Consider the following 27,306-nt stretch of genomic DNA (forward strand, 5'->3'; position numbering starts at 1 on the left):
ACACTTTTCACGTGCGGTGCTTACGCACTCGATTGTTTGTTGGACCGAACTTGTGATAAATAAAACTCACTGTTAATAAAATAATATTTATTAAATAATTACAAATACAAGACTAAGTTGTTACAGTACAGGGAGTACGAAATCGGGGCCCTTTATTGCAAAATTCGCCCGCTAATTTTTTTGAAAATTTCTGAACAAAAACACAATTTCAAAATAAAATCATCTGTGCCCCCACATATTTGTCTTTAAAGCTTAGAAATAAAACCGTCCGACACACAGCCATAAATTTGTAAAATTTACGTGAAGTATACCCAGTCAAAAATAAATAAAATTAAATACAAAATAAGATAATATCACAACGCCGTCCCAGAATTGGGGTTTAGAAACAATTCCATCCAGACGGGGCAAAAAGGAGACGCCGGTCCGCCCCAATTCCACCCATTGGGAATGGCCAAATGGGTCAAACCTTGCTGTACCACCCCATTAATACCCGTAACTTGCCCTTGGATTTTGTTGTTACATAAAATATTTGATATGTGTTGTGGTTTTAAACCCAACTTCGATCGCAAATAACTCGTGTTCATCGAACTCGGAAAGGCTGCTTGGAGACCCCCGATTGTCAACCAGTCGTCTGCAAACACGCCCACTGTCATTCACAGCCTCCTTGATAGATAGAGAACTTCGTTTTTTACGGCTTGTCGCTAACTTCGCATTGCATGCCTAATTTCACTACTATCAGAATTGACAATTATATTTGACGTAAGATGTCGCCCTCTTAGGTGGCACAGCCTGCTTGACCCGACCAGCCGTCTAAGAACGAAGTTCCCATCCATCAAGGCTGTGATGTAAGTAATTATGCAACTTAATTGGCAATTTCGTTAAAAAATATTTGCATGTTTAGTTATGTTATCAGCAGTTTACCTGTTATGTTAGGAATAGCTGAAAAGTCTACAAACAATAAAAGCATGTCTTCTTCGGAAATTAGATCTTTTATTTTTTCCTGCAACACGTCCAGTTTCGCCTTTTTGTTTAGTTTCATGTTAACTAGTTGTAAGTCTAAATCGCCGACTTTGAAACTTGCTATGAGAACTTCGCAGTCATCGCTTGTTTCTTGTGGACCTTGGTTCAGTGATATCAGTTCAATATCAATCACTGGAAACAAATTAGTCATAAAAATAAAATTAGAAATAGGTAGTGTTGCACCTCCATCTGAGTCATAGATAAAACCTAACTGGGACCCATCTACATCCAGCATACAAAAATTCCAGTTATGGTTTTTATCTTTCCACTCGTTGACTCGTCTCAACCTTGGCTTGTTGAGCTCATCACAAATTAATTTCATTGCTGTGACATTAACTACCTCTTGGACGGCTAATATCGATAGTCTGGAACAATTTCCTCAAAACCTGTGCTTCACACGATGTTTTTTCTACAAACCCGTTCTCCAAAATCGTCCGACACACGACTTCCCTAACTCCGGGATTGTTAGCTTTCTCAAATGTAAATTCGTGCAAATTCCATACTCCGATTCGTATCGCTGGCTCTCCTTTCCGCGTGAAATTGAAAATTTCCTGACCAGTCGGTCGGGGAGAATAAGCCGACAAGAGCTCGAAAATGTCGAAAAGCGAAGACGACGATAAACCGTTCAAAACGGGAAGTTTTAAGGGCCCCCCATTTGTAATTTTTTTCTCGTTGACGGAATGGTGGAAGCCGTTTGTGAGAATGCTAGAACGGGGGTTCTCAACGTCGGTGTCTTCTAGGTCGGAGTTTTCAACAGTCAGAAACCGACTGATGTTATCAAGACGGATTCGGTCGATTGATTTGATTTTGAGCAGATCCTCAACCTGGAAAAAAACCGAACATTTTAATCGTGGCCTCGGGAAAAAATCGGCCATGGCTTGTGGCTTCCACAAAACAATTAAAAAGTTTAAATTTGGCTTTATTAATAAAATACCCAATGACGCCGATATTTAAAATAGCTCATTACGCAATCACTCAATTTCCAACTTTGTGATATTTTCTTGAACCCATCGCCTACCTATTGACGTCACCCGAATAAATTTTTCAATCGGAAATGAGCAGCAAAAATTTCGAATTGTTTGCGCGGTAATTAAATGCATTTGTTCCATTTTTATAGCCCGTAAACAGCGACCGGAAATTTTCGACCCCTCATCGTTACACGATGGTACAAAACGAAACCACGCCACTTTCCATTATCGTTTCGAGATTACGTCAATGTTTTCAAGGTAATTAAGTGATAAAAACGTCTTGTCATCCATTACGACGATTGGCTGAGAGTTTTTTCCTTTGTGAAAATTGCACTCAAGGCTGGACCAACCTGCTAATTACAATTTCATTGCTGAAATTATTTCGAGTCGCGGGCTATTTATACGTTTTATTTTGGTAAGAATTGTGAAAATTTGCCAACACTTGTTCGAATGCGGCGACTGGAGAGATGGTTATTAGAGCGATTAAATTTTTATTGATTTAGAGGGCCCACGCGAGATGTCTTCCGATGGCTATTTCGGGGTTTAATCGGCTAATTTGCTTACATTCAATAATTTAATAAAAAATAAATTGCAAGAGCGAGTGCTGACGCACTAATGACTTTCGTAAAAATTAAAATACGTAACTGTAACAAAAAACAAACGAGTAAACTTTAAACCAATTCATATAATTTTAGCTTTATCATCGCAGTAGACATGAATTAATTGTTTTTCTCAGCCACCTGTCGCCTTGACACTGATCTCCACCAATTGGGTCCGTGATTGGCCCTGAGAATAAATCAAGTCTAGCATTTAACCAAATAACAGTTAATTGTCGGAGTTGGAATACGAGTCACGTTTTTGTTTTCGTCAGTCACTTTCCAAATATATCGTAATTATCTGTGTTATAATTAATTACAATATGTTTTTGTCATCATTTCCTCACTCGACTACTCCTGTATCCAACTTGATAACCGATAAGATAAGAGACAAAGTAACAAATTTATAATCCATTCAACCGAAAAATTTTGACCAGAAATTCAATTCCAGCTCTACGACCCGAAATGCTAATCCGCTCTCTATATAAATCCAGAATTATGTTATTTCCGGTTCGACCGGAAATACACAGTCACGAATTCCGCTTTCCTTCATAAATATGCACAAATTCTTATCTCGACTCAAAACTTCCTTGCAAAAAACTAAATAAAGTGCACAGGAAACACTAAATTCCGTTCGCAAAACGAGAGCAACCGGAGCTGTGTTTTATGGGAAATTTTTTCCCAAAAAATGTTACATAAGTTTATTGAAATTTATGGTTCGCTAAATATTTATTTAATTATGCGTGATATATTTTAGATAGGCCACCCACGTGGTGCGATAATAAACAGACGTTTTTTATAAGCGAGGATGCCAACAGTGATATATAATTAAAAAAAATAATAATATTTTAAGTCGATGCGCATGAAATTTATTATTTCTAATGTCATATAAAGTACAAACGATGTTGAAATGTGGTTTCGTGTTAAAAAAACACTCACATTACCTAAAAAATTTAAAAAAAATGGAATAATATGCAACCAACGTCACACACGAGTGCATTTTGTGGACTATTCCGCTCATTTTTCAGACGATTTCCATGTCAATTCCGAGTACTATTCACTGACGATTTCAGAACAATATTTTTGAAACACAATAAGTTATAAATAAACTCTCGTCTGATCCCAGACATGCCCCCATTTGGCTTATTCTTTATCGAGAGTGCGTCAATTTGCACCTGAATGAACACAATAACCCTTGATAACATTATCAATTTGAGTGCACGTCTACTTTATCTAAACCTTTGTAACCATTGTGTAATCCCTGGGAAAACCACCCACCTGCTTGAAGGGCCCCTTCTTGTCCCTATAGTGCACAATGGCAGCTGCAATCTCCTGCGTAATCCCATGCACGCACTGCAGTTCGAAAACACTGGCTTTGTTCACATTTACAAGTCTATTACTTTTGACCGTGAGCCTCGAATCGGCGCTCCTGAGACTGTCGTAGCTCTGGGCCCTCGAGGAGGCACAGCTCAGATTCCTACGACTCGAGACGCAAATCTCCGGTCTTAGGAGCTCGAGCTTGTCGGCGCCGATGCCGCGAACGAGGGCCAGGTCCTCCACCTTCCGGAATCGGCCGATGGCCTTCCGGTGCTCCACTATACTCCGGGCCGTCTCTCGACTCACCCCCGGGAGCGTCATGAGCTCCTCCTCGCTGGCTTGGTTGATGTTGAGGAGCTCGACTTTGTCGTGGTTGTCGTTGAGAGTGAAAGTGTGGCTCAGGTTGGCGTGGTTGTGGGACTTACGCTGGAACGACCGCAGGGATTTTCGGCGCCCGGGCTTGGGGAGACTCGAATTCTGGCCCATACTTGCCGAGAAGTGGACCATGGGGGCTGGCGGAAAGTGTCACATCGAACGGAGGCGGCGGCGGAAAAGGTTCGACTGTCGGCAATCGATGCCCACTTGATGGTCTTCGGGTAATTGGTTTGACCTTTGAATTCCGATTGGTACACGGGGATTTTAGTGTGCAGCTCACGTGTGACACTGTTAAATTATAATTAGAACGATTTCTAGCATGACCTGACACTAGCTGATTAAAAACTCAACTGGCGTGTTTATGTTTTTTCGCTGACAGATTTTTGACAGGTGGGAGACGTCTGTCGGGGATCGAACCATCTCCTCAAGGCCATATGAACAATTTACAAGGAAATTCAAGTTTGCCCCCTTTGTCGAATTTTTAATAGAGTTAATCGAAATTGTCGCCACCGTGGGGCTCCTTCGCCAATGAAAAATACCTCTCATAAGTGTCTATTGTCATTGTCATTAACACCTGCCATTGTCAACAGAACTTAACACGACGATCACAAAATAAATGTGAGATACTAGAAAAAAGCACAGAGTAATAAATTGCTTTAAAATTTTTAAATTGTGTTTAAATTATTCCACACATGCGCCCTTAAAACCAATAAATCGATTCCCAATCACCGACCTACGTCCACATTGTTTGTATCCCCACTTTGCGCAAGCGTCCTCTTTAAATTGTGTTTACTTCTAACCCTAAAAAACTCTTTGATGCCTTTTTTACGAAAATTAAGCCAAAATAGGCCCCACAACGAACTATGTACAAGGGAGATTGCAAGTGGCACCATGATTACGTACGTCTAGCTTTTGACACCGGCTTTAAATTCGAAAAACACAAATCGGACAACTTTGACAGAAACAAGATAAGTGAGTGATTTTTTTACGTTTTTTTGCAGTTAGTAAAACTTCTTATTGAAGGTTTAATTGATATTGATCGAGTGATTGAAGAGAGAGACTTTGCAACCGTTGAAACCCTTATTCCTGGGATAACAAAATTTGTTCTAGACCCGGACCTGGCGCAGGTCTTGGACGTTAGTTTCGTAAAAACGTTCAAATTGAGCCAATTGGCGATTCAGTATTTACTATTTTGCAAAAAATATCTCGATAATACCGTAATAGTGTTGAAAGATGAGTTGAAGAAAGTTCGAGGGGTAGGCAACCAGTAATACATTCCGACTTCACACCCGTAAATTTCAGGAAAACAAAGAATTGAATTTATTTGTTGACGATCTCAAGGAGCACATTGCGACTTTGATGCGCGAAATTGACGAAAAAGTTGCCTTCAAATGCGAACAGTGCCTTAAAGTTTTCTCAAGTGAGGAATTTTTAAATTCGCATATCAGGCGCCGCCATAGTACCCCCACACAGGTCCCCGAAACGGACAAACTCCAGATGGAAATCAAGGAATTGAAAGGGCGCCTCAACGATGCGGAGAAAATGATTCAAAAGGAGCACCAGGAGATTGACTCAAATATCAGTAGGGAGACGGATTTTAAGAAAATTGAAGATTTGCAGCAAAAGTTTGAGGATTTGCGGCTGCAGGTCCAGTCCGAATTGAAGGTTTTGCAGACGCAGCATAACTTCCAGGAGAAGTATGAAAAGTGGTTTGAGAAAATGGCCCTTCAGGGGGGCAGTTTGGGGCGCAGGAGGGAGAGCATGACGCAGACTGAGGAGGGGGCGTCGAGTCGTGTTGTTATGTATCAGGAAAAAAATAAAGAAAATGTGCCTGAGTTGAGTAACGCCCAGAAACAGATTACGCAATTTGAGGAGGCTCTGGAGACTAAAGTGGCGTCCAGTTTACAGAAAATTGAAGACCAGATGCAGTCGTTTTGGAATAAGTTGAATGAAATGGAGATGTATAGATGTAGAGATATGGAAGATAAACCTAAACCTTCTGCTAAGCCTAGAAGCAAATATTCGGATAAACATTTGATTGAAACTAGGCAAAGGAACGAATCTAGTCAGCAACGTGATAAAAAACAGGCAAAAAGTGTTTCTCTGGAGGAAGATAACGAAATAACTGATGCTAGTCCACAAAGTCAGGAAACGCCAAAAGCTTCTCCAATTAAGGTAATGAGAGCTCAGCCTCAAATAAAGGTTCCTAAAGTCAAAACTGAGAAAATCGAGTCTGGGATTAATTTAACTGAAATTGACGATGACACTACCACTTCTGAAACACTTGCTTCCGAAGAAAAAATTTCGGATTCGCCCCAAGAAAAAGTAATCAAACCGCCTTTAAAGCCTCAACCTGTTCCAAGAAAGCGCCCAAAAACAAGGTATTTTATTACAATATTGAGTTTTTTCATTATTTGTTAAATTTTAGTAAAGATATAGTTTCAAGTAATATAATAGACGACGAGTTGTTGCAACATTTTAAATTAGAAATCGAAAATATTCTAAAGGCGCGTTTGCAAGACATGGGTGTTTCGCCCGATTGGAAAGGTCTGCCTAATCGTTCCTTTCAGCGAGCGTTAGAGATAGTAAACCATCAAGCAAATTTGGTGAAAAAAGTGTGTCTTATAACCAAATTATCAAAAATTAAATAAATGTTTCAGACGTGTCCGAACTTTGACTCAATTGCATCACAAATTGAGAAAGACGTGGCGAAAAAAATCGATAACAAACGTCAACCAAAGAAGAAACCGAAAAAACTCGCGGTTCAGATTGAGATAAAAAATCGGCAAATGTACGACACTGACACTGAGAGTGAAGTGAAACCGGTCAAAGTCAAGGAGAAACAATTCTCAGCGCCTTATTCAGCTGTGATAGCGGAGTTGAAGACAGTAACGTCCAAAATTGACGCTTCTGATAAATCTGAAGAGTCAATAAAGGACGAAAAACGGGTCAAGGAGGACCAGACTAAGGGCGTTTTGAAGAGTTACCCTTCTGTCGGCTCCCTTACGAAGAAAAAAGTGTTGTTTAATTTGGACACCGAAGAGAAGAAAGAATTGCCGGCTAAAGACGGCGGGAGCACTACAAGCATCACAAGCTCGGTTTTCGACGGCACACCCCGGAATGAAGAACCAAAGAAGAAAGGCAAAGATATCGAAGATTTATCCGATTTTGATTTTAGCGATATGTAGAGTTGTTATTTTTGTAGTCTCTGAATAAAGTTATTTCAAAGTATCCGCTTTTTTATCTGCAACCCAAAATACTTGGTACAAAACGTGCTTTTATTTTTGTTAGTTTTGACTTATCATTTTGTGATAAAATCGTGAAAAATGTTGTCCCTGTCGAGAAGATTAATTTCTAATAATTTAATTCGAATCAATTTAAATCGGGGACTCGCGAATTTTAATAATTTAATTATTAGTGACGAGGTTAAGTGTGCTTTAAATGAAGACAAGCCCCTGGTGGCCCTAGAATCGACAATCATCACTCATGGGATGCCCTATCCACAAAACGTAAAGTGTGCTTTAGAGGTGGAAGCAGTCGTAAGAAACCAGGTAGTTACCTTACGTACACGTGAGAAAACAATAGCATCACTTAGCCACGCCTCTTTGTTTATCATTTGTTTTTATTGACGTAGTTTGATTGGTATTACATGACAACTGTGGTAGACAGGCGTAGCCACGCCTACATTTTGTTTTTTTTTTGGTGAAAAAATTTGATCCGCTTAAAGATCGGTAATCCGAACTAAACCACCGATCACTAATTAAACTAAGCTTAATAGCATTAAACAAAGGTTTCAGTTTTAATTACACAGAGTCGCTCGAACATGAAATTATTAAATTCATTCACCAGCATCCTTGCATACAATTTAGCTTCCTATTACGCATCCCCTCGCCTCATAAATAATTAATTATTTTGCTATAAATTCACAATAAGGGACATCCACGTGGCGTACTCGCGTCCTTGACGCCAGACGATTTAATTAGCAATTCGCTGCAAAATTGGAAAAAATTACATTATTATTACAGGGTGGCATTCCCGCAACTGTGGCAATTATAAACGGCCAAGTCAGAGTGGGACTAACCGAGGGTGAAATTACGGCTCTCGGTGACGTCTCGACTAGCCAACCGATCAAAACATCCCGGCGTGATATGTGTTACGTTGTCAGCACTCGCCGGAACGGGGGAACCACAGTATCGGGGACTTTACTCGTGGCTAGCAAAATCGGAATCCCGATTTTCGCAACTGGGGGTAATTTTCATCCATTTCGTTGTGTTTTTAACCAAAAGTAGGTATCGGGGGGGTTCACAGAGGTGGCGAGAGGACGTTCGACGTCTCGGCGGATTTAATCGAACTTGGCCGAAGCGGCGTTGCTGTCGTTTCGAGTGGAGTCAAGTCTATTCTCGACATTCCCAAAACATTGGAATTTCTCGTAATTGTCTATTTCCAATCTTGAAACGGTCTGATAGCGAGTTTCAGGAAACCCAAGGGGTGTTTGTTGCGACATTCGGGGGCGGAAAGGATTTCCCTGCTTTCTACAGCAGGAGAAGTGGTTGTTTTGCTCCTTATTGTGTGGAAGATGTGCGAGATGCTGCGGAGATAATTCATCGAAATCGCGGCTTAGATTTACAGTCGGGGATGCTTTTTGCGGTACCTGTCCCGGAAAAATTCGCCCTGGATGAGAATGTTATAAATGATGTTATAGAAGAGGCCTTAAAGGATGCCACAAAGAGGGGGATTGAGGGAAAGGAGATAACTCCGTTTTTGTTGGGGAGGATCGGGGAAATCACCGACGGGAAGTCGCTAGACACCAGTATCCTTTGGCAATGATAGTGGCCAAGGGTGGCAACAAATTTATTTAAATTAATTGAACTATTAATAATTTTTATTATTGTGAATTTTTATTGTTATTCTTGTGATTTTGTTTGTTTATGGACGAGTCATTTTTATTTTGGGCGACTGTAAGTTGGCTTTTCGAAATTTAAATGTAAACCGTAGTAGGTGGCTGTGATTTTCTTAGTGTTAATATGGCGTCACTTATGGTTAAAATTTGTATTGTTCGTAATTTTACAAATATTGTGAATACGGTGTTCATTTCGTGACAGTATTGGAGTTTTGTTACTTTTTAAATTAATTTTGTGGTGAGTTTTCATTCTTTTCCAAGTTTCATTAAGTTAAGATAGCTATGACTACGTCACTGTCATTCTTTATGAAAGAAAAATATCAATTTCAGGCAAATATTCCAAATATTTGGTAACAAATTGCTTTAAAATTTGTTGTTTAAAAATGCATTGTTAGAATCCTGCGTAATTCCATGAAATTTTTTGCATGGGCTAGGTTGGCAATACCCTTTGCACGATACTGAATATAGTTGGCTGGGATTTACTTAATGTCAGATGTCAAGTGATTTTACATTTGTCAAAACGTTAAAATGTGTTTTTATTCTTATAATTTTGTTCTTGGAAGGGATGAGGTCACAACCCTTAAGTTAAAATTAGACGCATTCGTCGGCTTTGCGTCTATCATTTGAGTTTTATTGGAAATGTTGGTGAATTTTTAATAATCCCAAGTTTTCGTGTTAAAAATGTCGTAAAATTCTGGGTAATAATCCCCAGACTTGTTGTTTTTAGTGACAGCCCCTCGCCGGCCTTGTCAATAAAATGTCAAATTTGGTGGCGAGTGTTGAAATTTCGCCTTAACTTTGTCAGATATTGCCCTAATTAAAAATAATGCAAAAACTGCCTCTCTCATCGCCGTCGAACTCTCCAAGCTGAAGAAAAGGACGCCCGATTCGTCCTTCCGGAGCAAGAAGGACGCCAGCAAGGACTCGACTCCGGTGAGTATATTTAATAATTTTCGCAGCGTCTCAAGGCCCCCATAACCCGTGCAAAATATCTATCCGTGATCCGAATAAATAAAATAAAACGAAACTGTGTCAGTGGGGATGAGACAATGTAGTGTAAAATCGTGGGGTTATTTTCGCTGGGGATAAAAGTCCGTTATTTATGGAGTGCAGCAAGTGACCTTTGGCGGTCAATATTGGCCGAGTTGTAAGGTCAAAAAAGATTGCAATTTTTATTAGTGTTTGCTCTTTATTTTACACCTCACTTTCCATAAACACGGCCGTAATAAAAAATTATTGCACCCCCGAGATCCGGCTAATGTCCAGACCGAAGCTTTTGCATGTCGAAAGAGTCTCAAGATCCGGCCGCAAACAGCGAATTACTTAAAGCAATAAGTTGCGTGCGGATTGACTAAAAGCTTCCTTTCTTTATTTCCTCAAACCGCAATTTTCACTCCGAACAATAACAATATTCCTGCCTCATCTAAACCTCGCTCTTAACACCGATTTTTGTCGTGCTTTCCAAATATAAATTCGTAATGTTTTCTCGTGTTGATTGTGCTCGTTTCGCGATTTGTTCAAGGCAAATATTTGTAACACGGGTCAAGGGTAAAAGGAATCGCAACAAAAGAGGGAAAATACGTTCGTGTTTTTTCGGGGGCGCCTTTGATTATTTTTCATCGCGATAAATATTAAATTGGGCGAGGGAGAAACGAAAGTGAATGGTGGCGGTGTGCGAAATTTAGATTTTTTTAATTAACCTGCGGGAAAATGCTGATCAATTAGAGAAGAAATGGACTCGGGAGGATGAGCTTTTGCGCTACAAAGCGAGTAATTAAGTCCGACTAGAATCGGTTTTGGAATGCATCCAAAATCTGAATTACCCGGAATAAAAATGTGTCACGTGACGGCGTGTTGATTAAAATGTACACTAATAGGGGTGGAAAAAACGCTCTTAGGAGATTACCAAGGGATTTAAAGTGAATTATTGCATAAGAACAGAGCTAGAACCACAAAAATGCTATTTTTTGCTCTACTTTTGATTTATTTCGCTATAAAAGATTGAAAATTAAAATTTAATAAGCACAACGTCTGCGTTAATCAATTTCTTCGCCAACATCAAAATGAGCAGAAGTCTGCCAAGATAAATAGCAACATCAAAGTTTTCAGGAAATTGTTTGAGAAATTTTAATTGGATTGAATGTAGAAAAAAACAAAAAGAATAAACATCAGCTTTAATTTTTTATTACCGCCATAATATCATACTCAATTCATACATTTTTTACGCACAGTACATTTGTTCCATATAAATTACTGTACTTTTTTAAATTGTTATTTTTTCAAGTTAATTAAATAAATATTTTTGACTTATTGAATTGTTGATATGAATACAATAAGTGGCATAATTTTCCAGTTTTAATAAATAATATCATTCCCATTACGGAAATTGTAAATATGTATTTACTGTTTGAAGTAATTTTCGATTTAGTTTGGATGTATTTGAAAGATTTGAAACAACAAAAGTAAATAATAATAATTGTTAATAAATCATTGTTATTGTATTATAGAAATGTTTTTTTCTTTAAATTATGCAGTTTAATCTAAGATAATGGCTATTTTAAAATGAATTAGAAGTCCGCAAAAAGTAGGTAGGTACAAGAATAAAAATTACGCGTTGTGTAAATGTAAATAATTAAACGCAGATTAGCGTGAGAGATAATCCTGCAAGAATAATATTATTAATGTTTGAATAAAAAATGTACTTTCGTTTCTCTCCTTTACTTCTCTTGAATCTTTCTTGGCTCGTAATTTATCCATTTGCAGGCATTAACAACGATCGCACTTACAACGCAATTAAAACCGCAACCCGTCCCTAATTGCCGTATGGGACGTTCGGAAGCGGAAACAGATTCCGGGTCTCATCTCGAATTTATGTTTGCGCCTTGCAAATGTATCATTCGGCTATATAAGCTCTCCCAAACGATTCTTACAATTCGCCGTTTAATTTTCCACATCTCACCTGCTGAATAAAACAATAGTAGAACGTGTGACCCGGCGCATCCACCATTTGTTCCAGTTAATTGGAAACTATCGCTGAAAAAAAAGCGTTGCCAAGCGACTGAAGCTGAAATTTTGTTTCAGGTTGTGATAGGGGGTTCGAATTTGGATGTTTCGGTTAAGGTGGACGCTGAAGAAATCAAAGTGAGTACTAACAATACACTTTATTAAATAGATATATACATCATTTGTTATCTTGTACATGTGTATTAACATGAAATAGCTCTTTTAACAATGATACATTAAATCTAACGCGCACTAGATGGCGCCAATCAATCGGGAAGCTTAAACAAGGTCGATAAATTTTATTTATTGGTCTAGAGATTATTTTTCTTGGTTTTGGAGTGAAACGGCCGACGCAGTTGCATTGCGATTAAGGGATATTTTTATTATGACATCTAATTTAAAGAGCGATGATTTATTTGCGCGTTCGTTATAATAAATCGTCCCTTTAACACTAACAGCGATTAGATTTATAACTATTTGGTGTTCGATTGGTTCATTTGAATTATGATCTAGAAATTTACAGTTGGTTTAAATTACAGTTAGAATATAAGTTTAATAAGATACGGTTATAGCTCTTCTAACTCTAGGCATTTTAGTTTTATTAAACGCGATTTTCCTTTACTTTTAGTGTTGGTTTAATGTTAGTCTAATTATGATACAAGGTTTTACTAAAGACTACGCATCATATAAAACGGCTTTGTACTTTACCTTACTTAGAACGCTCTAATAAGCTGTAATAAGTGTTTGTTTTTTAGTGTGTCATAAATTACTGCGTATTTCAATTAAAGTATTATTAGGTCTATTAATTAGAATTAGCCGGTACGCTTTTTGCTTAATTGACTCGACTTCAAAAGAAGTGAAAAGATGTCATTGGGAATTTATCTAAAATGACTTGGAAATATCTTAAACTTTGTCGGTTTTTGCGCTCCGGCTTCAGGACGATCCGTCAAGGATCTATTGGCAACTTGGTCGGCCGCCACAGCTCGTTATTTACGACTGGCCGGTTTTTCATTCATGAACTGAACTGCGAGATCAGATAATATCGAAGGCATGCGAGGGAAAAAATCGTCCCTTTTAAAATGGAAACGCAAACTTGAACTTTTATTAGACCAGAATGCACTTCGACTTTTATAAGCCAATCAAACTGGACAAATTTTCATTAATTAAATTCTAGTTTGATTGGCCTATTAGCTAAGTTACTTAAGGCGAGGCACTATAACAATAATAATAAGCTCATATAAACACACTCGCAATAGTTGAGCGTCCTTCTTGTGTCTCTCCTTCCTAAAAAGGGACCAGTCTTTGTAACACAGTTTTTGCACTGTCTATTTGAGTAGTCTAAAGTCTGTATATTATGTACACTGTACAATCGGAATGATAAGAAGCGAAAAAAAAACTTGTGGCTTGAGAATATTATTGCGTGTGATTTTCCTCTACTGCATTAGCTAGACAAAGCACTAGTTCGTTTTCAGCAGGGGTCGTCCTTCACTCTGCTCGTCCTGGGTTTGCGCTTGAAGATCTCCTCGAGGGGCGTAGCCAGAGGGCCTTTCTTCACGCGGCCCCAGCGACCGCGATTGAACAAGCCCTCCAGGCGATACTTTAGTCAAATGTTCTCGTGGCTGCGATACTCCCTCATCTCGTAATTATTATTTCCGTTGGGATTTTTCGTTTGCGTCGGCGGCGACGACAGTAAAGCGGCACTTTCCGGTCGCACGAGTAACGATTCGCGTTCGCTTTCGGCACTCTCGGCCCGGATTGCGCCCGGAACCGCACCGTTCGCGTTGGTCAACTCCAACTCGGTCCGGAGGATCCGGATCTTCTGGATCATCTCCCGGATTTCGTATCGCAAAATCCCGAGGAAGCACAGCTTGAGGAAGGCGAGCACACAATAGCCCAAAATTGCAAGAATCGAGGCCGTGGCTTTGAGGTAAGCCAGAAGTCTTTCGTCACAGCCAGACGTGTGGGTCTTGGAGCACTTTGTCGAGTTGGCCGGAGGAGGCTCGACACAACAACTGGGAGGAATCTCCCATCGAAGACTGCTGTTGAACTCGCTGGGACCGCTCACCCCACAACAAGAGTCTTCCTCTTGGAGGCGGTCCCACATCGCCGTCAGCTCGCTGCTGCTTCCGTATTCCTGCTGAAACCTAACAAAAAAAATGTTTTTTGGGTTAGTTTTCGAAAAGTACGGACCTGATCCGCAGCGTGGGCTTCAGCTCCTGGCAGATGCGTTCGAACTTGAACGCCCAGAAGGCGCCCAGGACCACATCGCCGAACAGCAGGACAAGCAAAAGCAACCAATAGGCGTTGAGTAGTTTTTCGGAAAGACGTAAAGCCGCCACACAGCCCAAAAGTTGGAGGGCCCCTCCTTGCGTGGCGAGTGCTAGATAAGCGTAAAGGAATGAAGGCTGGTATAAGGTCAAAGACGGCACCAGTGACCTTCTAAAATCGAAAAGGACGGTTCTGGCAGCGGCCCCACAAAATGCTAAGGCTCCGGCCAGAAGTGCAGTGTTGCAAGTGTAGATCCAGAGGCGGTAGTAGCGCATGGCCCTGCCGCCAAGTCCAGAGGCGCCCGTTGCCACACCACCACCCACACGTCGCAGCGGCATTCGCCTACGAAGCCCCCCCTCAGTCGCACCGACACCCATTGCCCCCCATGCACCTGCAACCAGATACAAGCTAATGGATAGCACCACTGATCAATTATTGAATCAAAATTAATTGCACTCGAGCTGATTTTCTGTCACGCACGCAAATTATTTCCTTGATTCATATGAATCACGACAAGGTGATTTAATTAGACCGAAAGGATTTTTCCACGTAATTTGGTGGCTCGATTCATTACGTTCGCGTCCTAAAGCAACCAATAAAGAATTTTTTTACAGTAGTGCTGTTTTTTTAGTAGTGCGAAAAAAAACGTATTCGGGACTCAATTTGGGAACGAATATATTATTGCAGCCTTGGCTTAGTTGGATCCCAAGTTAGTCATTAACGGCTCATTCGTTTGAAAGCCCCAATTAATAAAAAATATATCACCCCACGCACCCATTCGACCCCTGCATACATTATTAATCGCTATCATCAAAGCAAATTTTCCCCTGTCGCAGCATACTCAACCATCATGTAAATAGAACGCTGAATCGGTAAAAACGCTTACAGAAGTTTCGTTTCGATTAGCATTTTTTACAAGCCGGTCACTATCATTAAAGCAAATGCGATTTGTCCCGTGTCTCAGTTCGTGTCCTTTTTCTTGTGAGGGGCAAAAGAGCTTTTCGGGATCAATAGCCGTCCAATTCACCTCTTGCAATTAAAGACCAGAAGATTTCCGGCCTTCTGCGGTCACATGTCGGGGACTTGGGGCCGGTCCAGGCGCATGTAAATGACGACAGAGTCAGAAGTCAGTATCGATTATTCGCCAGAAACTACATATTCGCCCACTTGTACCGTTCTAACCTTTCCCGCATCGTAAGCGAGAGAAAAAAGGAAGTCGGGGAGCGAAACATCAATCAATGGTTTAGCCGGACCATCACACGTTGTTTTGGGATTTTGTTCAAGTCGGGAGATATTTATAAGAGTCGGTCCATCTCAGTTATCTTGTTTGTGATAGGGATGGTGAAGTACGTGGCGAAAAATATCAGGGTCTTCGCAAATTAGGACCATTAGGGGAATTTACGGGGAACGAAGACGGTTATCTGATAAATTTATTAATATTATCATTACTGGATAAATCTAATTAACGTCCAAGGCTACGTGCTTTTTCCCCGGCTTTGCTCAAGGCGGCTCGTGAAAAAATTATTAAGTCCGGGGACATTAAGATGGATGATTCAGGCATTGAAATATGAACACATACACCGCGATTAATTTTGCATTATTCACCGGATTTCTCCGGAAAAGTTTAACATTTCGTCACGCTCGGTCGGCAGCAGGTACATGCTTGATGAAAAAGGACGAAATCGATTGCTCTGTTTGTACTTTGAAGGGTCCCTTCCGAATATTCCCGTAATCCTTGCCGATCCTTTAATAGAAGTCGGACAGAAAAAAAGCGATTGCCATTTCGTAGGTCGAAGTTTATTGTTTCGGGAAAGCAGTGGGCTTGTTCTTGCCTCGCTTCGTTATCCCGCATTGATTGACCCGATCTGCTTATTATTCATTGGAAATACGGACGCCTTTGCGAACTTGTTGCAAAGACGCATATGACTCGCCCGAAATTAGCATTTGTGGTGTTTGTGTGGTTTTTCGGCCGAGTAAAGTCGTAAAAAAAGTCCGCGTTATTGCCTCTCGACCGCATAAAACTCGAAACGGGATTATATGAAGAAAAAACTGCACGGTCTTTTTGTTTTTAATAATTCGTCGCGAAAATCGATGGAAAGTTTGTGTTTCTCTCCGGGCCTAAAATAATTGATAAAATTAAATACGGACGGATCAAAAGAACGACGCAAACAGAAACATGACGTTGGAAAAGTTTCCATGTCGGCAAAAGGAAGTTCTTTTATGGCCCCGAACTCCACCAGTAACACACAACATGTCATGTAAATACAAGCTCGTAAAACTTTCCGGACTGCTGGAATTTGCATAAAAAATGGAGCGGCAAGACGAGTTTTAATTAATTCCAGTTTACATTTTTCTGAATTTTGGGTGATTAACTTGAATCATCGATGTTAGTTCGGCTCATTTGTACACGAGTGGAACGTGTTGGTATAGTTGATAGGGGCAGCTTGGGACACCATCTAACGTCCCCGTTGAGTCATTTCCAGTTTAATTACTCTAGAATTATGTAAATTGCACTTTAAGGTATGCCTTTAATTACAATACTTTACACTGTCGGTTTTACATTTCCAATTACCTGAAATTACAGCTCCAATGGTTGTAAAGATGGGTTTTATTTGATTTTTATTTGAAAATTGTGCAGTAAACACAATAAATACGCTGGTATTTAATTACGAAAACTTGTATGAAAATAGGTCACTGGGTATGTACCCTCGCGAGTTTTTCACTCTATTTAATCAAAGTGAAATCGTGTCGAATTGAAATTTTCCCGTCGACTTAATTATTAAACATAACGTCAAGTCGTGCGACTATAACCTTTAGTTTCATTCTTCTATTTGCTATCATTTTCCCGTCCCTGGGGTAAAACTTGGATGTCTTGAGCTCCACCTTTGTCGAAGTTTGTCGAAAGTTTTAACGTTGTTTCGTTCTTAAAATCCTCACCGCAGTGAAAATTATCGACCTGATCTGACCTTTCCGAATTTTGGACGACTGTACTATTGTAAAAAATCATACGAAACAAAGCTCGTTTGATGAATTCCAGAATGAAAGCATGTATTTCCATTTGGTAATTAAAAATTAACGTGGGAGTGAGTTTTTTCGGTTTGACAGAGTTTGCTCTGATTAAAACTAAAAATTGAATGTAAATATTTTAAATGTCAGCGAACTTTCTAATTTGCGGTGTGCGATGGCTGTTTGCCAGCTTTTACATTTGTTGTGGCATTGTGGAGAAGAGGTTGTGTAAAAGGCGAAAGACAAAATTAGAAAAAAAATCATCGCATGATCAAAAGATAAAAGATAAACTGCATTGTTTCAAGTTTAATCGGAAGTGTTCGCAAGCAATGATATTGATGGAAAAAGGGGCGAACCAGTGATAAATAGCGTTTAATTTTGCATTGCGTATTTTTTGCATTATAGGGCGCCGGTTGTGCGGAACGAGAGTTAATAAAGCATGCGAGTTATTAAACACCCCGTTATTAACTCGACACGCCCCATATTTCAAGCAAATTAAATTGATCGGAAGCATTTAAATTTCCCGCTTTCTACTGTTATTCAAATTAGGCGTAAACCTCCCACGCTTGTTCTATTGGGGAGGAATTTTTCGGCATTTGTCCCGCTTATCTTTTTCTCGTTTTGGTCCATAACAAAAGGTTTTGCAGCGCTTTGATTTTAAATTAGATCGACAGTGTCGTAATTGAATTAACCGTAAAGAAAATAGCGTAGTCGTCGGTAACAAGGGGTAATCGCGACGTTCTAGGTGAGAGAATAATCGAATTAGGACACTCGGTTCGCGCGAAGAATAACAACGGAGATTCGCGGCCGTGGTTTAGCACTTTCATTCCCCTGGAATTAGTCAGGAATGTGTGTGGTACCGACAATTGGCCACGTCAAGTTGCCACTTTAATCCGATTTCGAGGGCGGGAATTATGCCGACCCTCAGGAATCCAAACGAAATTTCTTTAATTCGAAAGTGTTTTGTGTAAAATGGGAGAAGGAGCGCTCTTTGCTATCGATTTTTCCTTGAGGGATGTATTTTATGTTTAGCGCTTGAATTATGGCCGTACGTCACATTTACTTATTATGTGGATGATATAACAAAGTTTCCAGTCCTAACTGAAACTATTCCGACCGAGGGCAACCTCGTAATAATTTATAAGGGAACTTCTCTTCAAGAATTTAACGCTTCATCAAAATGTTAAACCCATTTTTGGCCCTTTTCTTTCGAAACGTGATTTTCCTCTTTGTAACTGGATCCAGGTCACCAAACATTGTCCTTTTGTTTGGTGCTTTTATTTATTTTTCAGGCGCTTCGGCGCGGTCATAATCGCACAAATAACCTTCTTATAGATTGCAATAACGGCGACATTATCAAATTTGACATTCAGATTTTATAATCTCCGTAAATATTTAACGGGACTGAGTCGGCTATCTAATAATGCGCTTCGGGATAAGTTTTATGGGGCGAATACCCTTTTCCTTGCTTTATTACCAACTTAATTAAATGAAAGCCTTTTTATGGATAGCGTGACCGTCTGGCAGATCTGCATGTGTCCAGACTCGCCTTAAAAATGCGGTTTGTGCTGGTGGTACTGACCAGGACACGTGTAACTGGAAGATCTGAAACTGTGGCCTATCGAGTTACACAAAGCGTGAAATCTTTTCCGTGTTTAATGGAATTGACGTTTGTGGAAGACACGATATTATCAATGTGAGGACCTTGTGACAATACTGACAATAGACGCCTAATCAATAAAACCGGCGGTGTAATTAACTGAAGGAAGTGTTTCGATTCTGTGTACACTCACATGTGCCTTTTGTTCGGTCACGTGACGTAAAACGTTTAAAATTCCGAGCATGTTCTTCCGGTCTGGTTCTGTTTCGCGTGACTTGCCGTTTTAGTGCATATATTATGTCCGTTTTAATACAACATTGTTTGTATTTTTAGATATGAAGACGATATTACATTGTTGAAAAGTTGAATCGGTTTTTAAAGCTTTGAAAAGGAGAAAAGAGGAAGTTTCAGGAGAGGGAAGTTTTTTCAGGCAAGACGAGACAATGACGGATTTATCGATTCGATTCGCACGTCTGGATAGTTTGCTCTTTTAACATTTATCGTGAAGCACTCGATGGAAATTTGATTATATTTTTTATAAGTTGTGAGGGTCAGTACGTTTAATAATGGAAGGCACCTTTGCGGAAACGTCTTGGCCGTGATCCAACGCGACTTCTACTCTATTACTGTGTTCTTGACGATGGCATAAAAAATTACGTGATTTGGTTCCATTTTCTGATTTTATTTTACACACTTATCGTCGAAGTTTAAAAATTTATTACATGGAAGATAACCATTTTCTTAATTTAGAGACTCTTATTCTCCAGAGAGGGGCGATAAATTTGATTGGTTTTTTCAACGGGGCCCACAGTCAAAAGCACGGAAGTTTGCGTCACACAAACCTTGACGTGTGTATTCCGTGATTTTGCGTCATTAAAGTAAATCTCAGTACAGGATCCGTTTACAGGCACTCAGTTTCAGCGTTATTTGTTCTTCGGAATTGATATCGCGTTACATCTCACCGCTGCGATGCGTCCGACGCCGAGAAATAACAAGAGCGTCTCGCTCCATGCGATCCGGTCATTTGTTATTTCCGCTTTGTCATTTTAAAGAACTCTCTAAATCCGTGGATTGAAATTCGGCTCTATTATGTGGATTTCGGGTAGTTGTTTACATTGCTTGATTGTAATCGAAGTGGATTTTTAATATTGGATCAGCCGACGGGAACAAAATTGACAAAAAATCCGTTTTTTTCGTTTTGTTGGGGTTTTATTTAAATGAAATGTTCAGTAGTGATCAAGTCAAATTCCTGCGCGTCCTCGCAATAAAATCCATTATCGAATTTTGGGATTCGGCGATAAAATTGGAGTGAAATTGCTCGGTGCATGTGTTTTTCCGTCCGGAAAATTGTATTTTGCAACTTCATCCCGCGTGCGAATAAAAAATGAGTCTTCCGTTATTAACTCGAGACAGTTCAAATTGCAAATTAATGTCGAGAGTACGGACGTGACCCCGATCGATAATTTAATAATGAATCCATTCAGATCTATCATCCTTCAACAAATAATTACGTTTCGGTTTTTCGACGGATCATCGGCATGATTAAGGGCTGGAGAGGGATGATTGATGAGGGGTTGTTGGTGTCGGACGAAGACGGTAAATCTGGGATTGTTTTTCGCGCGTTGTGATTGTATTGGTTAGTTGTCGAGCAATTTTCGGATAATTTGCATTAATTAGAGTGAAGGCTTAATTGCTGGGTGTTGACAGTCACGCCTTACTCATTCAATCCGAACCGTGATTGTGGCTGTAAATAGCTTCTTATGTGCCCCATTACAGTTAGTGCTTTAATTAATTTTACGTTTATTCTATATCGATGGTGGCGTCGCGACGCGCAATCCAATTACTATCAATTGTTGCTAGTGCACTGTGTGTAATTACCTTCCTTTTTCTAGTGGTTAAGTTGTTTCATTGGGATTACGTTACGGTTTTCTCCAATCGGTGGACAGTTTTTGAAATGTAGCTTCTGCAAAAACGATAAAATTCAAATCAAGAATCGTTAAAAACTTAATTAAACAGAGTGCCAAAATTTTACAACGATTATTCTCGCAACGTCTCCCTCCGTGATGTAATTAAGATTTGTATTAATATTTAAAGTCTGCGAACCTCACAGTTTCCCAATTTTCTCCGTTCAATTAGCTTATATTATTTGAATGAAATATGTCGGCGTTCGTAGTCGGAACACGAATCGCCCGAATTTAATTCAACTAAATTTCAACTTTGATCAATCGATTCTAAAATATGTCTCGGAGGTTCTTAGTCCAATTACAACTTGAAATTGGCGACTGATTACATTAGAGACTGCAAAAATTAACCACCCGGGTGCGAGTTGCGTGAGAGCTTTATGTGTATAAGTCGTAACAGACCTCCCGCAGTGGTTAGATATACTCGAATATGATGAAACAAAGAAAAGGAGGAATTTGAAACGACCGACCCTCGGTCAGCATTCAACAAGTCGGGAGATGACCGGCGCACCCTCATCTCGCTAATTACGACAAATATTGTCCATGAAAGACGGGACAAAACGATGTTTTGTGGTGGTTGAAATTCCTTCAAGCGGACGAAGGAGCAAAAAAACCGCGATGTGAAGAACAGATGAACGCGTCTCTCATTAACTAAGCAAGCGTCATGTTTACAGGTGTCGGGGATTTTCGACGGATGTTTAAGATGAGGGACTCAAGAAGGGAAAAAATTGAAGTGCTCTTGCGACGTCACCTTTACAGTCGGAGGAATTTTTAATTTAAGGGATTCGTTCCTTTTTTCCCGCACATTCCGTGTGTGTGAAATACGGGATAATAACGGCTAATTTCCGTTTCTTAAAAGGCTCCCGGTATTTACATAATAGGATTGGGTGTTATGAATTTAAGAAACGGCCAAGTCGCTAATTTATTGTTTTTCGGGGGAAATGTATTCCAAGAGGCGTCTTGTGGAATTTGGCACGCGGTGCAACTTTGTCGGTTCATTACCGCTTTTATTATTTATAGGTTGGGGTTTTCTAAGCCGTGATGTCGTTGACTTTGCTGGCATTACTCGAGTTGTTAATATTTAACTTTAGGGGACCACCATTCGTATTGTTGCTTGCACAGTTTTTGTCGCGATGTCGGAATTGAATTTCTGCTGCGTTTCGAGCTTAGCATCCAATTAACAAGACTGGAGCTTTTATCGGGTCTCATTTTCGCACCATTACACATTAATAGTGAGAGATCCTTTGTAACCTTTGACGCCCTTAATTAATCTACTAATTCTCTGTAATGCAGTGTCGGTGGTAGCAAACGGCACAACATTTACATTTCTCTACTTTTAAAAGCGGGGATCTCTCGATTTGTTGCGAGGACAGTCCCATTTCCATTTTTCACAGTCGGTAAGGAAATCGTCTAGACATTTGCATAAGTTGTAACCAAGTAAAGAGGAAAATTTCGTATGGTTTGGGTAATTCGGTGTGACCTTAAAAGAGACGTTCGCGTGTAAGGAGCTTTCAACAATCTCCGTGAATTCTGGACCAGATGTTGTGGCGGTTTCGCTTACGCGTCTCACTGGGCGGATTTTAGGGCCAAAATATTTTTTACACTTTGATAACTACGTCGGCTCGTAAAAGGAACAGAATCGACGAATTGGCCGCGAAGTTATGGCAAAAGAGAGATTATCTGAACATTTGTTTGCCGATCTATAAAATTCGGTCCTAACGAGCCGAAAGGGATTCTTCGTATAGCCACGAAATGGGTGCGAATCCAATTTATTTCGCCCGAAACACGGATCGGGGTGTGGCTTGTTGATGTCCAAGCGATATAAGAAACGAAATTCGAGAGATATGGACGATTTTCCAGTCGAATATTATAAATTAAACGAATTTATATTGCTGTATAAATAGTCAAAATCTCGGATTATCGATGCCAAACTGGATTTGTAAAGTCACGAAGCGCACAAGTTCGCCTCTATTACCAGCGAATTTGTTTGATTTTTGAGTCGAACGAGTGTAGCTCGGAAGGCTTATCTCTCAGTTGTAAGACTTCGTGAATCGATAAGCTCGAAGCTTGCATAGTTTATTAAAACGGCGATAAAGCTCGTTTTGGGACCGTATGACAGTCGGGAGGTTTTAATTGGGTCGCTGGAAAAATCGGAGTCTATAAATTTCGACTTTTCTCTCGAGACAATTGCCGAAGAGTTGCTTCTTCTCGTCTAGGAACAACGAGGGAAAGTTTTTTAATTAAAAGTCTGTCGGTAAGCACACAGGTGACGTATAAAATACTGGATAAGCACTCGAAAAGTTGGCATTAAAGAGCTAACTCAGCCATTATACGTGATGTATTATGAGCAACGGAAAAGCGATATTTGGGCATATTGTTTATTGGAGAGCGGGATTTATGAGTTTCTGATGAAGAGATTTGCGTTGGGGTTGAAGACTTGAGGTGGGGTGGTTTTTCGGTGATAACGATCCGAATGATGGGTTCTGTGTGGGAGCACAAACGGCAGAAAGTTTGCCAGAGGGATTATATACGAAGTGGCTTATTGCTATAATAATATTTTTCGTAACGTAGGGTCTGTTTAACGATGCGAAACTTTATTTCTCAGTACGGTGGCCTTCACATATGTAACGCAAACACAACTGTGCAAGAAATTTAATTCATTTGGTAAATTACTGTCGAAACAGATTCGCGTTATTTGATTATTAATACTTGTAATTAAGCTCAAAATCATAATGGATTGCGCGGTCGAAATATGCCCATGTGTCTATTTTCGGACACACGTTATGTATTAATTATGAGAGAAGGTTTATGATGGTCTTTGTAGGACGACCGGGAAATTACATAACAATTAATGCACCTCTGATAATTATAATATGAAAAAATAAAAACCAACAAGAAAGTATGTAGTTTCTATTTTTGCCTGGAAAATATTTCTATAAACAGCCTCAAGGATACATTTCTGTGTTTATAATCTGATTGCACGTAACAATTTAATTAAAACTATCCGATAACCGTTTCTAAATAGCTTTGAGACAAGTGGTTTTTGTTGTAATTTAATCGATAAGAAATATTTTTTCTATCACTGTCCTTGCACATTATGCATGTGTTTTCTCAATGAGTTTCAATCTCGGTTTCAAAGAGCTTGCAATTTGTTGCGATAGTTGCATCAGAAGCTTTGAAGCTTTATCGATTGTTGAAAAATATCCCAAAGACTTGTGAAACTTGAATGATATCTGAAAGAACGATTCGATTCGAGTAGTCGTTGCGGCGCTCATGATTTAATAGAAAATTGGGTATTTATAGAATTTAATAAAATATTCTAGCAATTCTCACGATTTATTGTTTTATTTACGGCACACCGATTACTGTAATTAAGAAATCGATTATAATTCAGAACGCCTACTTGTTCCGGTAATCAAAATGATTCGATATTTAACCCATTTTGTCGAATCGATACACAATTGTCCGACAACTGGGACCGTTTCCGGTTGGAAAATAGATTGTACTTAAGTGACATTGCTTATTTTTCTTGAGTTGAATGAAACAGTCACGTTTTAATTGAAGTAAAATGGTTTTAAATTTATTGACACCGATGTAAATAAAACAAAGTTTATGATTTTCCAATCGATTTATAGCTCAAATAAACTGATTGAAATTTGAGATGCGTGCAAGTCCCGATTATTTGATTTAATGGTTTTTATATAATGAGGTTGTTGAATAATGGTTATTGGTTATTTTTGATACAAATAAGGGAGAAGAGATTTATGGGATTTATCGAGGAAGTGGGACGAACTCTTCTGAAGCAGTGCTAAAAGCTACGGTTTACGTCCTTTTCGCTACCACGATTTATTTTCTTTTTTGACTCGTATAATTTATTTTTTATGCTTCTTTTATACACATAAGTCTATCACAACTTTTATGCATTCTTCGTCAATGTTTCTTATTAATTTTTAAGACATGATATTAAATATGGTTACCACAGAAGCTGCGGCCGGATTATTCCTCCGGAGTATTTATATCAAAGATGTGTAGTTATTCTAAAACTTGCGTTTGATCTTTCCCGATAGGTAGTTTATTTTGCTGTGCGAATTTCCACTTTAATGAAACAATTTCTGGAGACAATAATCCGCTTATGTGCCGAGACGGTTCCGGCTCAATTAGGCTTTTGAATAAATTTCTCAAGCAGCCGAAGCGAAATAATAATTGAATAAAGGTTAATTGTCGTTTTTTTGTCGGGGCTACAAATGAGAGCGTTTCTTAGTGGTTGTTTGAGCGCAGTTTGTTAAATTGGAAGGAAAACAGTCGGAGCGGCTTTTTTACAAGTAAGCGGTTCTATTAGGAGGGAAATTAATTTTGAGGAATGCGTTTTATGACCGGAGCGAAAATGCTGACCGAAAGCCGGCTGTTCCGGGTCTTAAAAGTACAGCGGCTGAGGGTTGTTAAAATTTGCATGTGTGTTATTTTTCGTATTGACAATGAAAGTTTTTATCTGTCAGGAAGCTTTTTATCGTAATTTGTTAAGAGCCAGACTAAAAGCCTGTTTTTAACGACAAAAACTTGTTATTTTCTGCCTTTATCGTCGTTTTTCTTGTATGGCGTGGGCGGGAGATCCGTCACAGACTTTGTCTTCGACAGTTGTGGAAAATTATCCACTCGGTGAAATTAAAATCGGCAACTTTTGAATAAACTAAGCGAGGAGTGAAGTCGTAAAGTTAACTTACAAAAGTTTTTATTGTTTGCACGTAGATAAAGTACGTCCATTGTGAGACGATAATGTTAAATGTTGAGACAATGGCAGATACGAAGCGAAGGAAAAGGGTTTTTCAGGGAGTTTTCAGGACATGTTCCGAATGAAATTTGCGGCGTGAGATAGTGTGATGGATGTGGAAGGGTCGCGTAATGCCCATAAAATAAAAATTGTTAAGTGGAAAAGTTTTAAATTGGAAGAAATTTTGAATTTATGGCGAGATATCAAAGATAATGAAAAGTACGTAGCTAAAAAAAAATTAAATTTATCGATATTGCGCCTCGTAAAGTCCAAAGGTAGGACATATTTTACAACATAAGTCGAGACGTAAAATTTATTTTCTCTTTTCGAGTTCAGTTTTTTCCGAATTAATTTATATTTGGGGCGACACGAAGTGTAACTAATTCTTGGGCTTTAAGCCAAGTAGTTCATATTTCTCCGATAATCGCAACATTTATTTCGCTTAATTATTTTTGAAGGGTTCTTCCCGCCCGGAGGAAAAGCCACCATCTTGCTTTCAGGTCGTAGTTAAATTAACGTAAACATAAATCCGGTGTAAACATTGATTTAAATATGCATGTGGTGTGTACGTGAGACTCGGGTACTGTCTCTAGAGACTCACTTTCAGGACTCGTGGTCATTAAGAAACAAAGCGTAAAATTAATTTTGAAAAAAATCTTGGGCTTCAGCCAGTCGAAATTTTTGTCCTCGCATTAAAGTTTATTACTCAAATGGTTGTGTACATGTTTTTCAAGCAACAAGTGTTCTTTTAAGATCAAATTAAGGACACTTTATTAAAACCTCACTTAAACTCTGAGAGCCATACATGGGTTTATTATTCGATTAGGAAACTTACTGTCACGTTCTTTAATTCAATGTCTCTTCCCTTTTCTTGTACCTAATTCGATAAAGTTCTATTTTCCCGTCTCGGTCTACGAAAAGGACATCTGTAGATCGAAATATGACAAGCGCAGTTATACAAATCGGGAGCTATTTTAATTGAAAAATTGCAAACGATTTCGCCGAACGTCGAGGTTCCATTTAACCGAACTCTGAATAACGTTGATTTCAAAAGATTGCAGGAATTTAATAATAAATTCGGCAAACTGTCAATGGGTTCAGTTCGTTTCACGCCATTTCAGATTACATGTAGTAAAATAAAATAAAAGTCGGGATTCTGCTGCAAGACTAACTATATTTTGTTTCTTGAAATTACAGTGCAAAATATAAATACATACACAGTAAAAATATGTTATGATATTTAATTTTGGATGTCCTTCAAGAATTCGATGGATGATGATTATTTCCCAGTAGGGCCTACCAAACCTTATGCCCCCATCCGCCAGCCCATCCACCATGGCCCCATGCACCATTGCCCCATCCACCATGTCCCCAACCTCCATGGCCCCATGCGGGAGCGACAACGGCAGCGTGTCCGACGACAGCAGGACCAGCGATCACGCTAGCGTGAACGGCCGCCATGGCGGCAATAAGCACAAAAGCGAAGACTAAATATTTCATCTTGCACGGTTTTAAGAGGCTGTT

At 39.4% G+C, this 27,306-nt stretch overlaps 5 protein-coding genes across 6 annotated transcripts in view; 2 read left to right on the top strand and 3 right to left on the bottom strand.

Moving 5' to 3' along the window:
• slmo (slowmo) overlaps nt 1–27,306 on the bottom strand; it is a 94,646-nt gene that overhangs the window by 39,507 nt on the left and 27,833 nt on the right. The gene's annotated exons all lie outside the window — the stretch shown is intronic.
• Nucleotides 73–5,017, bottom strand: LOC663908 (endonuclease/exonuclease/phosphatase family domain-containing protein 1). Its single transcript, XM_015980332.2, has 5 exons — nt 3,863–5,017; nt 1,438–1,844; nt 1,204–1,385; nt 922–1,152; nt 73–631 (listed from the first exon to the last, which is right to left on the bottom strand). The coding sequence occupies exons 1-5, from the start codon at nt 4,406–4,408 to the stop codon at nt 354–356; spliced, it is 1,644 nt and encodes a 547-aa protein (XP_015835818.1). The 5' UTR covers nt 4,409–5,017; the 3' UTR covers nt 73–353.
• Nucleotides 5,016–7,507, top strand: DZIP1. Its single transcript, XM_008195675.3, has 5 exons — nt 5,016–5,248; nt 5,300–5,532; nt 5,579–6,657; nt 6,705–6,891; nt 6,937–7,507. The coding sequence occupies exons 1-5, from the start codon at nt 5,140–5,142 to the stop codon at nt 7,462–7,464; spliced, it is 2,136 nt and encodes a 711-aa protein (XP_008193897.1). The 5' UTR covers nt 5,016–5,139; the 3' UTR covers nt 7,465–7,507.
• LOC663878 (uncharacterized) overlaps nt 7,572–27,306 on the top strand; it is a 64,497-nt gene continuing 44,762 nt past the window's right edge. The window contains exons 1-6 of the mRNA XM_015980320.2: nt 7,572–7,827; nt 8,302–8,524; nt 8,566–8,705; nt 8,753–9,086; nt 9,982–10,109; nt 12,258–12,317. Of these exons, the coding sequence (XP_015835806.1) occupies nt 7,603–7,827; nt 8,302–8,524; nt 8,566–8,705; nt 8,753–9,086; nt 9,982–10,109; nt 12,258–12,317 (1,110 nt within the window). The 5' untranslated portion in view covers nt 7,572–7,602. The remainder of the gene's footprint in view (nt 7,828–8,301; nt 8,525–8,565; nt 8,706–8,752; nt 9,087–9,981; nt 10,110–12,257; nt 12,318–27,306) is intronic.
• The window catches only part of LOC103313155 (tetraspanin-1), a 36,695-nt gene continuing 21,711 nt past the window's right edge, over nt 12,323–27,306 (bottom strand). The window contains exons 3-5 of one of the 2 annotated variants that reach the window (XM_008195671.3): nt 20,932–21,016; nt 14,370–14,838; nt 12,323–14,323 (exon numbers count right to left, since the gene is read on the bottom strand). In XM_008195671.3, coding sequence (XP_008193893.1) covers nt 13,783–14,323; nt 14,370–14,824 — 996 coding nt within the window. In that variant the 5' untranslated portion in view covers nt 14,825–14,838; nt 20,932–21,016 and the 3' untranslated portion in view covers nt 12,323–13,782. The remainder of the gene's footprint in view (nt 14,324–14,369; nt 14,839–20,931; nt 21,017–27,306) is intronic. The other variant, XM_015980349.2, reaches the window with a different exon arrangement.

The sequence above is a fragment of the Tribolium castaneum genome, chromosome 5 (genome assembly GCF_031307605.1).
Source record: "Tribolium castaneum strain GA2 chromosome 5, icTriCast1.1, whole genome shotgun sequence".
Taxonomy (NCBI): domain Eukaryota; kingdom Metazoa; phylum Arthropoda; class Insecta; order Coleoptera; family Tenebrionidae; genus Tribolium; species Tribolium castaneum.

What these genes read in the sequence shown, in the direction of transcription:
- LOC663908 (XM_015980332.2), bottom strand. Translation starts at nt 4,408, where the DNA reads ATGGTCCACTTCTCGGCAAGTATGGGCCAGAATTCGAGTCTCCCCAAG. An exon ending in TATCTATGACTCAGATGGAG is followed by an intron (nt 1,153 to 1,203) that starts GTGCAACACTAC and finishes ATTTGTTTCCAG; the next exon opens with TGATTGATATTGAACTGATA. An exon ending in AGCTATTCCTAACATAACAG is followed by an intron (nt 632 to 921) that starts GTAAACTGCTGA and finishes GCGTGTTTGCAG; the next exon opens with ACGACTGGTTGACAATCGGG.
- DZIP1 (XM_008195675.3), top strand. Translation starts at nt 5,140, where the DNA reads ATGTACAAGGGAGATTGCAAGTGGCACCATGATTACGTACGTCTAGCT. An exon ending in CTTTGACAGAAACAAGATAA is followed by an intron (nt 5,249 to 5,299) that starts GTGAGTGATTTT and finishes TTCTTATTGAAG; the next exon opens with GTTTAATTGATATTGATCGA. An exon ending in AGTTGAAGAAAGTTCGAGGG is followed by an intron (nt 5,533 to 5,578) that starts GTAGGCAACCAG and finishes CGTAAATTTCAG; the next exon opens with GAAAACAAAGAATTGAATTT.